The sequence below is a fragment of the Panthera leo genome, chromosome B1 (assembly GCF_018350215.1).
Source record: "Panthera leo isolate Ple1 chromosome B1, P.leo_Ple1_pat1.1, whole genome shotgun sequence".
NCBI classification, from domain to species: domain Eukaryota; kingdom Metazoa; phylum Chordata; class Mammalia; order Carnivora; family Felidae; genus Panthera; species Panthera leo.
Genome location: NC_056682.1, coordinates 163338135 through 163351431, shown reverse-complemented (window position 1 = coordinate 163351431; position 13297 = coordinate 163338135). Strand labels below are relative to the sequence as shown.

The 13297-nt window shown below is 40.9% G+C and overlaps 1 protein-coding gene across 4 annotated transcripts in view; it reads left to right on the top strand.

Moving 5' to 3' along the window:
* SPATA18 (spermatogenesis associated 18) overlaps positions 1-11049 on the top strand; it is a 36214-nt gene extending 25165 nt beyond the window's left edge. For 3 of the 4 annotated variants that reach the window (XM_042936401.1, XM_042936400.1, XM_042936402.1), the window contains 6 exons: positions 1242-1400; positions 2225-2400; positions 5401-5524; positions 7235-7318; positions 10529-10574; positions 10887-11049. In XM_042936401.1, coding sequence (XP_042792335.1) covers positions 1242-1400; positions 2225-2400; positions 5401-5524; positions 7235-7318; positions 10529-10574; positions 10887-10894 — 597 coding nt within the window. In that variant the 3' untranslated portion in view covers positions 10895-11049. Of the gene's footprint in view, positions 1-1241; positions 1401-2224; positions 2401-5400; positions 5575-7234; positions 7319-10528; positions 10575-10886 lie in introns of those variants that run through there. The other variant, XR_006201957.1, reaches the window with a different exon arrangement.
* Positions 11050-13297: the final 2248 nt, after the last annotated feature.

Below are 13297 nucleotides of genomic sequence, written 5' to 3'. Positions count from 1 at the left end.
ATCACGAACTATTCAGATATACTGATATTTCTATCGACCAGATACTTGTTGAAGAAATATCCATAAGTACAGGATTATCTCAAATGAGTATATGCTGCGCTGATTTGCACTGAAATTTCCAATGTGTGCCTACGTGCACCAGTGGGGAGATGTTACTGCTGATGGCTATCACGTGGTTGATCTTTTGTTCTCAGAACAATCAGAAGGCTGTGCTTGTGCTAACTCTTCTGTTTACTTAACTGAGAGTAGTTACTGAACCTGCTGGAGTATCAGCTACTTGAATACGGCGGATTAAGAGTGCTCGTATATAATCCTTAATTCCCAAAGCAAACATATTCGTTCTAAGAGCCCGTTAGGAGAAATGAGTCCAGTAGGAGTCCATTCTGACAAATGAGAACAGTCAATATTTAAAAACAAAACAAAACGCTGGTGGGACAGCAGCATTATCAGGGTCCACTGAACTTTATTCTATGTTAATTTATTTCAGAGGTCAGCAAACTATGACTTGTGGCCCAGATCTTGTCCAGGCCCATATTTCTAAGAAAAATCCCACTAGACAGCTAAGAATACAAGAATGGTTTTACATTTTTTAACAGTTGCCAAAAAAAAAAAAAAAAAAAAAAGTGACAAGACATCGTATGTATTTTAGGGAGAGTCTGAAATATTTACTCTCTGGCTTTTTACAGAAAAACGTTTGCCAGCCCTGGCTTATTTCATTAAGAAGTTAGGGTTCTAGGGCGTTTCACGAATAACTGAATTTTCCCAGTGCCTACTACATAACATGCATTTACTAAACATTTGTTGAATTAACGTATGCCAGGAAACATACCACAGACACTTGATATGTAAACACTAGATTGGTAATTTCATTTCTTGACCAGTAATATGATACTGCTGTGGGATCATAGACTCCATTGGCACTTTTTAAGTGTTTATGCAACCCCAGGCCATCTCTTTCCTTAAACCTCTGCACTGTCCTGCCTCCTGCACTCAGGATTCCCGGAACAGTGATCACCTGTCTGGGAATTAGTGAAGGTGCATAGTCATATATGTATTTGTGTACTTTTCAAAATTGAGGTCTGTGTTTTCTCCCAGATTAAAATTAGTTTTGATCAACTGTGTTTAGTTATCGGAGGACCCATTTGCTGTTGAATCTTTGGTGGGTATTCTTTATTCCTTACCTTGGCCCTCCTTACTTCCCTTCTTCTATCTAATAAATCTGCTGCATTTTTTATGTGTAGGAGGCATTCCACGTAGCTAAAATGGCATTCAGACACTTCAAGATCCGTGTGAGGAAATCGCTGACACCATCTTACGCAGGGTGCAGTAACTTTGAGGATGCCGTCTCGGATTATATCATTTGTCATCTTGATCTCTATGATTCCCAAAGCAGTGTTAACGTAAGTGGTGGGTCTCTTAGTGGGACTGGTTTTCTGTTGCTGCTCTTTACATGGAATACTAATAACTCAGAAATCCATCCAGTGCTTAGTACTGCTTTTATGTAACAGAATAGCGTCCGATTTACTTTGTAGAACCCGGCATGCTTGGCGGTGTCTTAGACATTTTACGGGGGAAAAATAGTCCGACCTTTATAGTTCTCTTCTTTAGACAAGCCCTTAAGATTGGGGATAGAATACCATGGTGCTTAAGAGCCATGACCTTGGGGAAGACAGGTGTAGATTTGCACTCCTAGTTCTGCCACTTGCTGGCTGTGTGACCTTGCACGTTTACTTAAAAACCTCTTTGTGCTTCAGTTTTCCAGTCTCTATAGCAACAATGGTCATCACCCTCATAGAGTTCTTGAGAGGATTAAATGAAAAAAAGCAAGTAATTTGCTTAGCACAAGACTTGACACATGGTAAACGCTCAATAAGGGCAAGCTTATTGTTATTGCTGTTATTATAGATTATGAGCAAGTTGGCACATCTTCTACCTACCCAGAATAGAAACATAAGGAAATAATAAATAAAAGCCTCAAAGGGTGTTTTCTTTTGTTTTTGTTTTTGTTTTTTTTTGGGAGGGAGGGGATTCTCTTGGCCCTTTTGTAGGTCCTCTGCATCATCTTTCCTCCTTCTCTAGCAGTGAGCCTTTCTCCTTTAACACATGTACAGCTTTTGTAGTTTACGAGCTCTTTCCCACCCCCCACCAGTCATAACCTCTTTCGGATGATGGAGCTTCTTGTCACAGGTTGGTAACAAGGCAATGCCATCTCTTTGTTTTTCAGGACGTGATCCGAGCCATGAATGTCAATCCCAAGATTTCATTTCCTCCTGAAGTTGACTTTTGCCTCCTCAGTGACTTCATCCAGGAGATATGTTGCATTGCTTTTGCAATGCAGACTTTAGACCCACCCCTAGATATTGCATTTGGGGCTGATGGAGAAATTTTTAATGATTGCAAGTAAGAGACATAAGAAACAGAAGCTAAGGGATTTAAAAAAAAAAAATCAATCTGTATTTCCTGGAAACAATTTAGGGCAAAGAACTCTGGGTGGGGAACTCAACAGATGTGACCTGACTTCCAGGTCCTGCCGTATACTTCTCTGTACTACAGGGCAGAGCCTTCTCCTGGGGTTTATTTTCTTTCTCAGTCAAACATGATTCAAAGGTGATATTATGATTTCCATTGAAGGTATTGGTCTTGGGCAGAACTAATGAGAACCCGAAGCCTGTCTGGAACACTTTTAAAAAGGGTGCTATATAAATACAAGTGTGTATTACTTTTTATTTGTTTCTACTGAATTATTTAGGCCAGGTTTCTCAAAGTATGGCCTATGGATCACTCGTGTCAGAATTACTCAGATCTTGTTAAAAAGGCAGATTCCTGGATTATACTTCATGGTATTTTATGCAGTACGTCTGGGATGGGGCTCAGGAATCTGACATTTAACAAACACCTATATGTGCTCCTTATGCACACTAGCATTTGAGAATGACTACTGTAGACTTTCTGGGACCATTAGATTTCTTTTTTTTTTTTAATGTTTATTTATTTTTGAGAGAGAGACAAAGTGTGAGTAGGGGAGAAGCAGAGAGATCCAAAGCAGACTCCGGGCTCTGAGCTGTCAGCAGAGAGCCCGACGTGGGGCTTGAACTCATGAACTGTGAGATCATGACCTGAGCCGAAGTCGGATGCTTAACCGACAGAGCCACCCAGGCGCCCCAGGACCATTAGGTTTCTATCAACTTTCACATGATAAGTATTTTTTATAAATCAGAAGAAATTAAATGAACTTAACACATTTTACTGAAATTTTCTGGGATCCAGTGATATGGCTGGGGACTATTGGGAGGAGGCCAAGCTTGTGGTTAAGAACACTCTGAGGCTTGAGGTCTGAGGCTCTGACATCAAGCTGCCTGGGTTCAAATCCCATTTCTGCCACCAATTAGCTATATAATCCGGGGCATGGTACTTAATTTTTCTGTTCCTTAGTGCCTTCTCTGTCAAATGGGAGAAGTAATAATACCTGTTTCCTAGGGCTGGAGAAGGTTAGTTGAGCTCATTCAGATAAAGTACTTAGGACACTGCTTCGTCTGTAGTCAGCACACAGGAAATGTTAGCTCTTGGGTCTTTGTTCAGCCCGTAGAGTCATAGGGTGGTGGTGGCCCAATATCCCTACGAGCTTGTTAACGACAGAGACTGCATACCTTTCCGTCATCCCTCTTTCGTCATCCCTCTTTCTTTCTTCTTTTCTCCTTTGGAGAATGTGTTGAACCACGCAGAAATATTCATCCACTTTACCTTGTGCAGTCTGCACACTTCACAGACCTTGGGGGCCTCCGGCTTCTATGCTTTTCATCAGCGGGAACATGTTGCCCCTTGGGGCACTCTGTAGCTGATACCTCTGGAAAGCTCTAAAGCTAGAACTGGAGTTCCTAACAATGCCTGAGGATTTGGTTCTACTTCACGTACTTCAGAGAACAAGTGTAATCTTTTTTTTTTTTTTTCTTTTTTAAACACTGGCAGCCTTTCACATATTCGAAAGCAATTGCTCAAGTCTTCCTTCTTCTGGTCTCATGGCTTTGGGTTTTTCCATATAAAGGGGGTTTGAGACTTCTTGACAAATAGATGGGTGTCTTTGGCCTATGCTCCATGCTCTTCTGAATATTCCTTGTCACGTGTCCACACTAAAAGTAGTCCCCTGTTTTGAGCTGAGCAGCCTGGAGGGACCAGTACCCTTATTCTCTATTAATTCCGCTAATTTGTACTTGTTTTTTTCTTTTCTGTTTTTTTTTTAAGTTTATTTATTTTGAGAGAGACAGAGATAGTATGAGTGGGGGAAGGGCAGAGAGAGGGAGAGAGAGAAATCCCAAGAGACTTTGTGCTGCCAGCGCAGAACATTGGTGTAAATTTTTATTTTTTATTACGCTTAGTCGAGGTAAATATGGATACCGATTCTGTTATTGAAGAGATGGTTGCGGGCTTTCAGAATAGGAACCGGTGATAACAAGCACCCGACCATGGACTCACATTGAACAAGTCATGTCAGACTGAACTTATTCCTTCCCTTCTCAGGATTGTAAGAGTTACAGTACAGGAAAATTCTAGAGATGGAGAGCCTACAACATTGAGCTGAGCAGAGGTGGGGCTCGAACTCATGAAACTGCGAGATCGTGAGCTGAGCTGAAACCAAGAGCCAGACGCTTAACTGACTGAGCCACCCAGGAGCCCCCCCAGAAACATGTTATTTTTACTTATACTGTGGTTAAGTCTTTCGTTTCTCCTATCTGTGCAATGATACACTTCTTAGACTCAATTCAGGACCTCATACGTATCCACATTACATGGTATCTTATGAGATTCAGCTTATTGTTCCTGCCTGTTGAGCTAATTTTTTATACTGTCATTTGTTTCTTCTTTCCTACCCATCCTTAACCTTTGAGTGATTTTTCTATACTTCGTGCAATCATTGATGGAACATGTTATTTATCAAGGGATTGAGAGAGAGCACCTTCATTCAAGTTCTCATTGATTCATTAAGTATCTTACTTTGGATATGGGCCACTTTGTAATTCACCTACTTAAGTCAGTCATCCACCTATATTTCTCTTATTTTGCCCACGAAGACACCATGAGAAATGTTGTAGGATGCCTACCGGATTTCAGATGGTCTCCATCTCTAGCATTTTCCTGTACTGTAACTCTTATAATCCTGAGAAGGGAAGGAATAAGTTCAGTCTGACATGGCTTGTTCTATGTGAGTCCATGTCGGGTGCTTGTTATCACCGGTTCCTATTCTGAAAGCCCGCAACCATCTCTTCAATAACAGAATCATATTTATCCATATTTACCTCGACTAAGCGTGATAAAAAATAAAAATTTACACCAATGTTCATTTCTCCAGTGATGCTACATCATTGCTTAACTTCTCTTTCTTGTTCTTTTGTGTGTTTAAAATAGGTACCGTCGCAGCTATGACTCCGATTTCACTGCTCCCTTGGTCTTCTATCACGTGTGGCCTGCTCTCATGGAGAATGACTGTGTCATTATGAAGGGAGAAGCTGTCACCAAGAGAGGGGCCTTTGTACGGTGGCCTTGCATAGTGACAATTCATCCCAAGTGTTTGATTCACAAGTTCGAGAACATTTATAAACCCAGAGATTCTATAGAAGCAGTTCATAAAGAGTTGCTTGATAAGGTTTCATACAAAGGAGAGGAAAGGGACTGGCTAGGAAAGAAGAGATACTTCTCTTTGTTTCTTCCGTGATTCCTCATAATTTTCTGGCAGCAATTTCTTTGTTGCTTTCTTTATAAGATGCAACTCATCATATTTGCCTCCTCCTTAGAAATATTATGCTGTTATAAGGGCAAAGCTCTTTGAGCTCATCTTATTGGAGGCCTTCTCTCATTCTAAGCATTTGGAAGTGATCAATGAACTTTCAGGAAACAGTTGGCCAAAGTTTCACTGACAGAGAACCATTTTGGGAAATGACGAATGTACTCTGTTTTCTCTCCTTGGTATGATGTGTAGGGAAGGGGGAGGGATGGAAAAAAGAAGGCAGAGGAGATGGGGAGAGAGCAGGCAATCAGTTTTGGAGGGTTGCTTCCTATATACATTGGTTGTAAAATGTTTTTAACATGGTAAATAATTGGGCAGCCTTCAAAATGGAGTAGTAGGTGTGCAAGTGTGTGAGTGTGTGTTGTGGTGAGTGTTGGGTGGCCACAGGGGCTTGGGTATTCTGTATAGTTCCCATGTGGAGTTTTAACCCTGCCCTTCCTAGAGAGAGTTAAGTGGATTGTGAAGAGAAGCTCCTTAGTCCAGTGCAAAGCCACCGTCTGGGTGGTCTCAGTTCCTGTTCTCTTTGAACAAGAGAATAGGGAAGGGCTTCATAGCAGCTTTTCACACATACACTGGTGAACAAGAGTGGAGTATTTTAAGAGAACTTAAGGGTGTTTGCAGCTTAAACATTCTACTATAGTGAATGGTATCTCAACAAAATATTTTGTGCTATGAAATGGGGGGGTGTTGATCTGACAACAACCACACGGGGTCTGTGACGAACGACCTCACAGAACGTGCTCCTTGCTCCTACAACAATCACCGTTTGTTAATAAATTCCAACTGGAGATTCTCTCCAGTGATTCCAACTGGAGATTCCTCCTTAGAAAAGGAGGGAGAGGAAATAGCCGCTATTCATATATTCTGCATCAAACAGGCATTTCAACTTCCTTCCTTTCCCAGCTTAAACTCCTAAAACAAAATATGAAGATCCTAAAAGGAAGGACTTGGATTAAAGGAAAAGGATTTAGTTAATAGATGGGCAGCAGTGGTGGTTCATTCCTTCCATACCTTCCTCCCTCATTCATGAATTCATCTCATTCAACAATATTTATTTTTTCAATAGTTATTTATGACCCAAGCACGGTGTTCAGGTACTGGGGATTCAGCAGTGAACAAAAGAGGCCCAAATCCTTGCCCACGTGGGGTTTACATTCTCCCAACACTTGCAAGCTTGAATGTAGGTCTAACAATTTACTCATCAAAACAAAGTTCTAGCACCAAGAATTTGAATATTGCAAAGTTCATTGTAATGGAATTTATCTGAGAAATACTCTTAAGTTATTGTCAAATATTGGGTAGCTGTAAGAAATGAAGAGTGTATCCCATGCTGATTGGTGCCCAGTAATGGGCAAGTGTAATCATAACAGCAGAACCTCTCATTCTGTGGGGTAGACATTCGTTTTAGGCCATGTAAGTTTTCACAAACTATTGACTATTTCTCTCTTTTTTTAGTGGAATTCAGTGCGACCTGTAAGTCGATGTCGAAGCAGGAGTTTAAGTCCCATCTGCCCCCGTAGCCATATTGGTTTAAGCACGGTGCGTATCTAACCATTTTTACACAAAGCATCTTAATGGTTGACACTTTTTTTTCCTCAAAAGTCACCAATGCCAGAGGTGATTGTATGTCTATAGGTAGAAAGAGAACTCATTGCGATAATCCCAAACTAATTTTTATGCTACCTTGGGCTAAGGCGTTTATCATTCTAGAAAGAAGGAAGTAGAGGCAGTTTTTTTCTTAATTACTTCAAAGAATAATAGTCTTCCCTTATTTCATAGTTTTATTTTTGCTTTGGAATGAAAGTGAGCTAATAGATAAAGTCTTCTGAACAGAAGATGGGAGTGATCTGGGCACAGGTCCTTGATTTCTCTTAAACAGATTGCATGAGTTTGGAGAAATTGCTCAAATGGTCTAGATTTCAAAACTGTATGAAGGGCACTGCAGGTATTAATTTTCCACCAAACTTCAAAGTAGGAAGAATAACATTAGTCTCCTTGAGTATTAGTTCTTGGGGGGGATTACTAGTACCTCTTTTTAAGAAAAAGAACAGCAGGGGTGCCTGGGTGGCTCAGTCGGTTAAGCGTCTGACTTCAGCTCAGGTCTGATCTCACTGTTTGTGAGTTCAAGCCTCGCATCGAGCTCTGTACTGATAGCTTAGAGCCTGGAGCCCACTACAGATTCTGTGTCTCCCTCTCTCTCTGACCCTCTCCTGCTCTCACTTTGTGTCTCTCTCTCTTAAAAATAAATAAACATTAAAAAAATTTTTAAAAAATAACAGGAAAAACATTTCTGAAAACCAAAAACATTGTTGTGATGTATCACTGTTAATTTATTCAACAAATAATATTTAGTCAATGCCTTTTGAATATAGGGCTGGACCATGTCATATGAACACCAGATAGGCTAACAATTTGCTGTTTCTTCAAATAGAAATTCTTTAAGTATTTGTTCAGTCTTGTTTTAGGGAGAGTGGTGGAGAAGGAGAACCAGATCTGGCAGGACTCCACTTCTCCGAAATCTCTGGCAATGCATCTCTAGCTATAAACTTCTACAACTCCCTCCGTAAAACAAAACCCAAAATAACTGCCATCCCGCTCCATTAATAAGATCTACTTTTCTGAGTTTAGTGAGCATCTGTTACTTCAGCATGCTCTTTATCAAATACTCCTCTGTTTCTGATGGATGCTAGATTTGGAGGGGGACAGAAAAATGATGAAAACATGGTCTCTTCCCTGAATGGGTTTCAATATAGGAAGATTGATATGATTTAAACAGAGTGACTGAGTGTGGTTTATGCCACAGGCCATGCAAGAGGCACGAAGAACTAGAGCTATGAGAGGAGGTAGGAAGTCTTTCTGTCCTTGATAGTGAGGAAGGGGATCATGGGGATCTGACTGGTTAAAATGGTTGGAATTTTAATGTGCTGGGACATTGAGGAGAGATATCCAGAAAAGGGAAATGGCCTGAGAATGGAAAAGGCATGTATCTGATACAGATCTTCTGCTTTTGGAGATTTTATTTTATTTTATTTTTTTACTCTTTTTTTTTCTTTTTCAACGTTTTTTATTTATTTTTGGGACAGAGAGAGACAGAGCATGAACGGGGGAGGCAGAGAGAGAGGGAGACACAGAATCGGAAACAGTCTCCAGGCTCCGAACCATCAGCCCAGAGCCTGACGCGGGGCTCGAACTCACGGACCGCGAGATCGTGACCTGGCTGAAGTCGGCCGCTTAACCGACTGCGCCACCCAGGCGCCCCTGCTTTTGGAGATTTTAATATCACTTACTTATCCATATTCATGAATAAGTATTTATAGTAGGTAAAAGCAAAAGGATAGTGCATTTAGTGGACTGATAAATGAAAAGGAAATCTTGAGAGTTTTATCCTGGAAGAATCACAATCCCCTTATTCTAAGAGGGCATGGCTTATCCAAAAAAAGCAATATTAGACACCTATAGTGCTTATAGCCATGGCAGATTTTTCCTCTGGATTCTCACTAGAAGACTTATTGGTGGGCAATGTCCCTCTAATAAAGCCCTTTTACATGTTTCACACACCTTCTTTCTCTTTCCTGCTTTGTGCCCAAGGAGAACCAAGTAATTTAAACTTTAGATGAGAATAAAATATATTCTTCTTCTTTTATTTTTTTTAAATAGGCTCCATGCCCAATGTGGTGCTTGAACTCATGACCCTGAGATCAAGAGTTGCATGCTCTACTGACTACGCCAGCCAGGCATCCCTAAAATATATTCTTTTCTTTTTTAATTTTTAAAAATGCTTCTATTATTTTTGAGAGAGAGAGAGAGAGACAGAGCATGACCTGGGGAGGGCCAGAGAGAGAGGGAGACACAGAATCCAAAGCAGGCTCCAGGCTCCGAGCTGTCAGCACAGAGCCCGACGCGGGGTTTGAACCCACAAACTGTGAGATCATGACCTGAGCTGAAGTCAGACGCTTAACCGACTGAGCCACTCAGAAGCCCCTGAAATATATTCTTAATGGTGGAACTGCTGCCCCCTTTCTGTCTCTGCACCCTCCTCTTCTTACAATGACTGGATACACCTGCAAAATATAATACAAATGTTTAGAGTGGTCTAGTTTTTGGCTTATTCGAGGTCTTGATGCATCCAGAACAGCTGTCATCTTTGTTAGTGTTTATTTATCTAAAGTTTGTGAAAGTTCAGAGCAAGAATGTTGCTTGTAGTCTGTTATCTCTGAGCCATAACAGGTTTGTAGGTAGAGGTGTTGGCTTTTGCTTAGTGAAAGCAAAGGTGAGTGTTGGAGAAATGATTCTTTTCTGGCTCCCCAGGGATCTTCCTTAATGGGGCAGGGTTTTGGACACATGACACGATTCATATAAAGATCTGTCAGAGAGTATTCTGTCATTTTAATTTTAATTAATTATAATGCCATTAATTATTATTTTCTGGAAAGCGCTGAATTCAGCATGGCCATTCAGTGGCCACTGAGCATCCAATCTCCCAGTCTTCCACAGCCATTAAAACAACAAACAAACAGACTAGGCAACTGAGTCCAGATTTCAATCAGTGACACAGTTTAAGCCAAATCGAGCGCCCGTTACTTCAGGAAATATAAGAGGAATCGTATTGCTCAACCTTAGGGGTGACATCATCGTTCTAAAGTACCTCAGAACAACTACCTAGCTGGTTTTAGGAAGAAAATGTGAAAAAGATTCATTCTTTGAGCTCTGTCTACCGTGTAATTAACATTACTCTTTTGTATTTTCCAGGTATCTCGAAGCCGGAGTCCTTCTCCAATAAGATGTGGATTGCCAAGTAAGTGGGATGGTTTAGACGGCACAAGTTTTGTGCTTTTCAATGCTCTTTTTGGTACTCAGCGTTGTGCTGCAAAATGAATGTTTTGCCTCCTAAGGAACATCTTTGAACCCCCCCACCTCGTCCTTTTCATTTCTGGGCCCTCTCGTTGATGGTGCCCGAGCAGGTCCCACGGGTGACACAGAAGGAACTCCCAATCGAGAGGTTTTATTGATGTAAACCCAGATTGACCACCCCAGTTTCATTTAGATCCTTCCAAGAGATATTCTGAGAAAGTGTCCATAATCACAAACTGTTTGTTTTTCTCCCTAGGGTTTTAAAACCACCAGACATGTTACCTTGCCACAGGACGTCTGCAACAGCCAACTTCCCCCGTGCCTCTGTCTCCTGTGTCTGCCTCAGAACTCACTTAAGATAATGTGAAAAGGCAATTCTGTGTATCACTCCACACAGAGAGTTAAATGTTTTGGCTTAGCGTGTTTGTAACTTTCTGATATATTGCATAATTATTTTATAGACACAAATTCCATTAATTTGATAAAAACCATTGCATAGGTGTTTAGGATCATATTCATTTGAAGCAAAGGCCATTGCAGAGGTTTAGAGATTGCCTCCTGAAATGCTAGGATCTTTTGCAGCAACTATACAAACGCTGAGCCTGACCTGAGCTGACAGAGTCAGTTTAGCTTATAAACAGATCGTAAATATTATAGTGGCTGGTATAGCTTTGAATCGAAAACACTACTGGGTGTTCTAATGACCTTTTGTTTGAAAGATAGCCCTCATCTAGGCTGGGGAACTTGGAGTAGGTAGCAGGGGCTCCAGGCTACATGTAGATGGTGATGATTTCGGAGAATAGAATTCCCCGGCTTGCTTCTCTATGCTATCCGACTTCCTGCTATGAGGATGCCTGGTTTGGGTTAGCTGGGTGCCAGCATCAAAGCTACTTACCTGAGAGAATGTTCTTGCTTCATAAATGTGGAGCAATGATTGGGCCAGAAGCCAGTTTTGAGATAAGTGGCAATGACCTCATGTTTATTTCGCAGGAATGCTTTATACAGTTTAATGTACATGTTAAGTACAGAAGCTCGCTGGGACGTGTGTTCTACCTAATTCACCTGGTTGGGTGCAAATTCAGACCCCCTAGGAACTGCAGCTGACTAAACATACCTAAACTCAAGGCTTAAAACTAGGGGTACCATTTATTGATTTTGAATGGAGCAAACATACCTTGCTTTCCTCCCTGTGAAGGACTGTTGAAAAATTCGAGTTCAATGTACTACTGGAATGTAGCTTTCCCAAGATAAGTGATGTTCTTTCTGCTTCTCCCTGCTGCCCCACTTGCCTGTGGCCTTAAACACGGGCTTCACAAATGACTGCTTTTACTCTGTGCCTTTTAGAGAGAAACTATGAATTGGCCACAGCTCAGTCTCTGCATAAACCCAGTGCCTAAACCGGCACCCAATGCTTTTTAGGTGAAAAAACCTAAAACAAAACAAAACAAAACAAAACAAAACAAAAACCAAAAACCAAAACCAACAAAAACAAAGCAAAAAAACCTTCTCTGAAGCATCTTGTCCCTTTTGCTGGTAGCTAGAGATGATGGGAGAGACCTTCTCTACCTCTGTCTCTTGAGTCCAAAGATCACCCACTCATTCAGAACTGTGAGGTTAATTTTTCTCCCTCTGTGTATTTTTATGTAGTCACCATGTTGAGGCAAGGCAGCATGCTGCAAGGAGAAGTTGGTATCCAGGTAGTTCCAGTTCTGACTTGGTTATCAGTTTGCCTTTGTGACCTTGAGCAAGTTACTTCACCTCTCTGAGCCTCAGTTTGATTGTAGAGCGAGGAGGTTGAACGAGATCAATGGTTCTCAACCCTCCTAGATTCAGTGCCCCTTTACGACAAATATTCTGATCATTCTGAGATAAAATTCAAAGTTGTTATGATCCAAATGCATACAGACTTTTAAACAATGAGTACAGTGTCCTAACTAATACAAAGCAAAACAAAGGGAAAGCAGTTTTTAATGATAAGTATTTCAGTAAACAGGCATTGCCATTGCCATTCTAGAAGATAAGTCATCAGATGCCTACACCTGTGTAGAGTCATGAGTTACAAATTCTAGGTCAGTGTGTGCTCACACCACAGCAGTGTTGGATATGATATTCTAAGATGGTGGACAACTCTTGGTAAAGTTTTAGACGAGAAACTTAGTTATAGACGAGAAACTTAGTTATACCTTGATCCACATCGTAAGTGCATTCCTGGAAAAGTTGGTTACATTGAAACCACGCAACTATTACTTTGTGTTGTATGTTAAAGATCATTTCTAAAATCTCACTGAGTAATGAGAATGCATTTTTAGGTGTTGAATGGGGGAGCGCATACGCTGATTTGCAAAATGTTCACATGTGGCTTAGTTGATTTGCTCTGTACCCTGTCTGGCCACTTGTCATCTCTCAAGCCTCTGATGTGAACTGTAACCACACAGGGAGTAGTGAAGAGTCAGGACTAACTTTTGGGAAGGATCTACAAAGCCAGAGGAGGCCGACCTATACTCATCTCATCTGGGCATTCACCTTAACCTTAGTAACTTTGAAATGTGAGAAAAGCTCTTACTTTGTAGCTGGTAAATGTCCATGTCTATCCTATTGGTTTAGCATCTAAATAATAAAATCAAGAAAAAGAGTGCTTCTGTATCTGTAAATGCTTTCTTTCCAGAT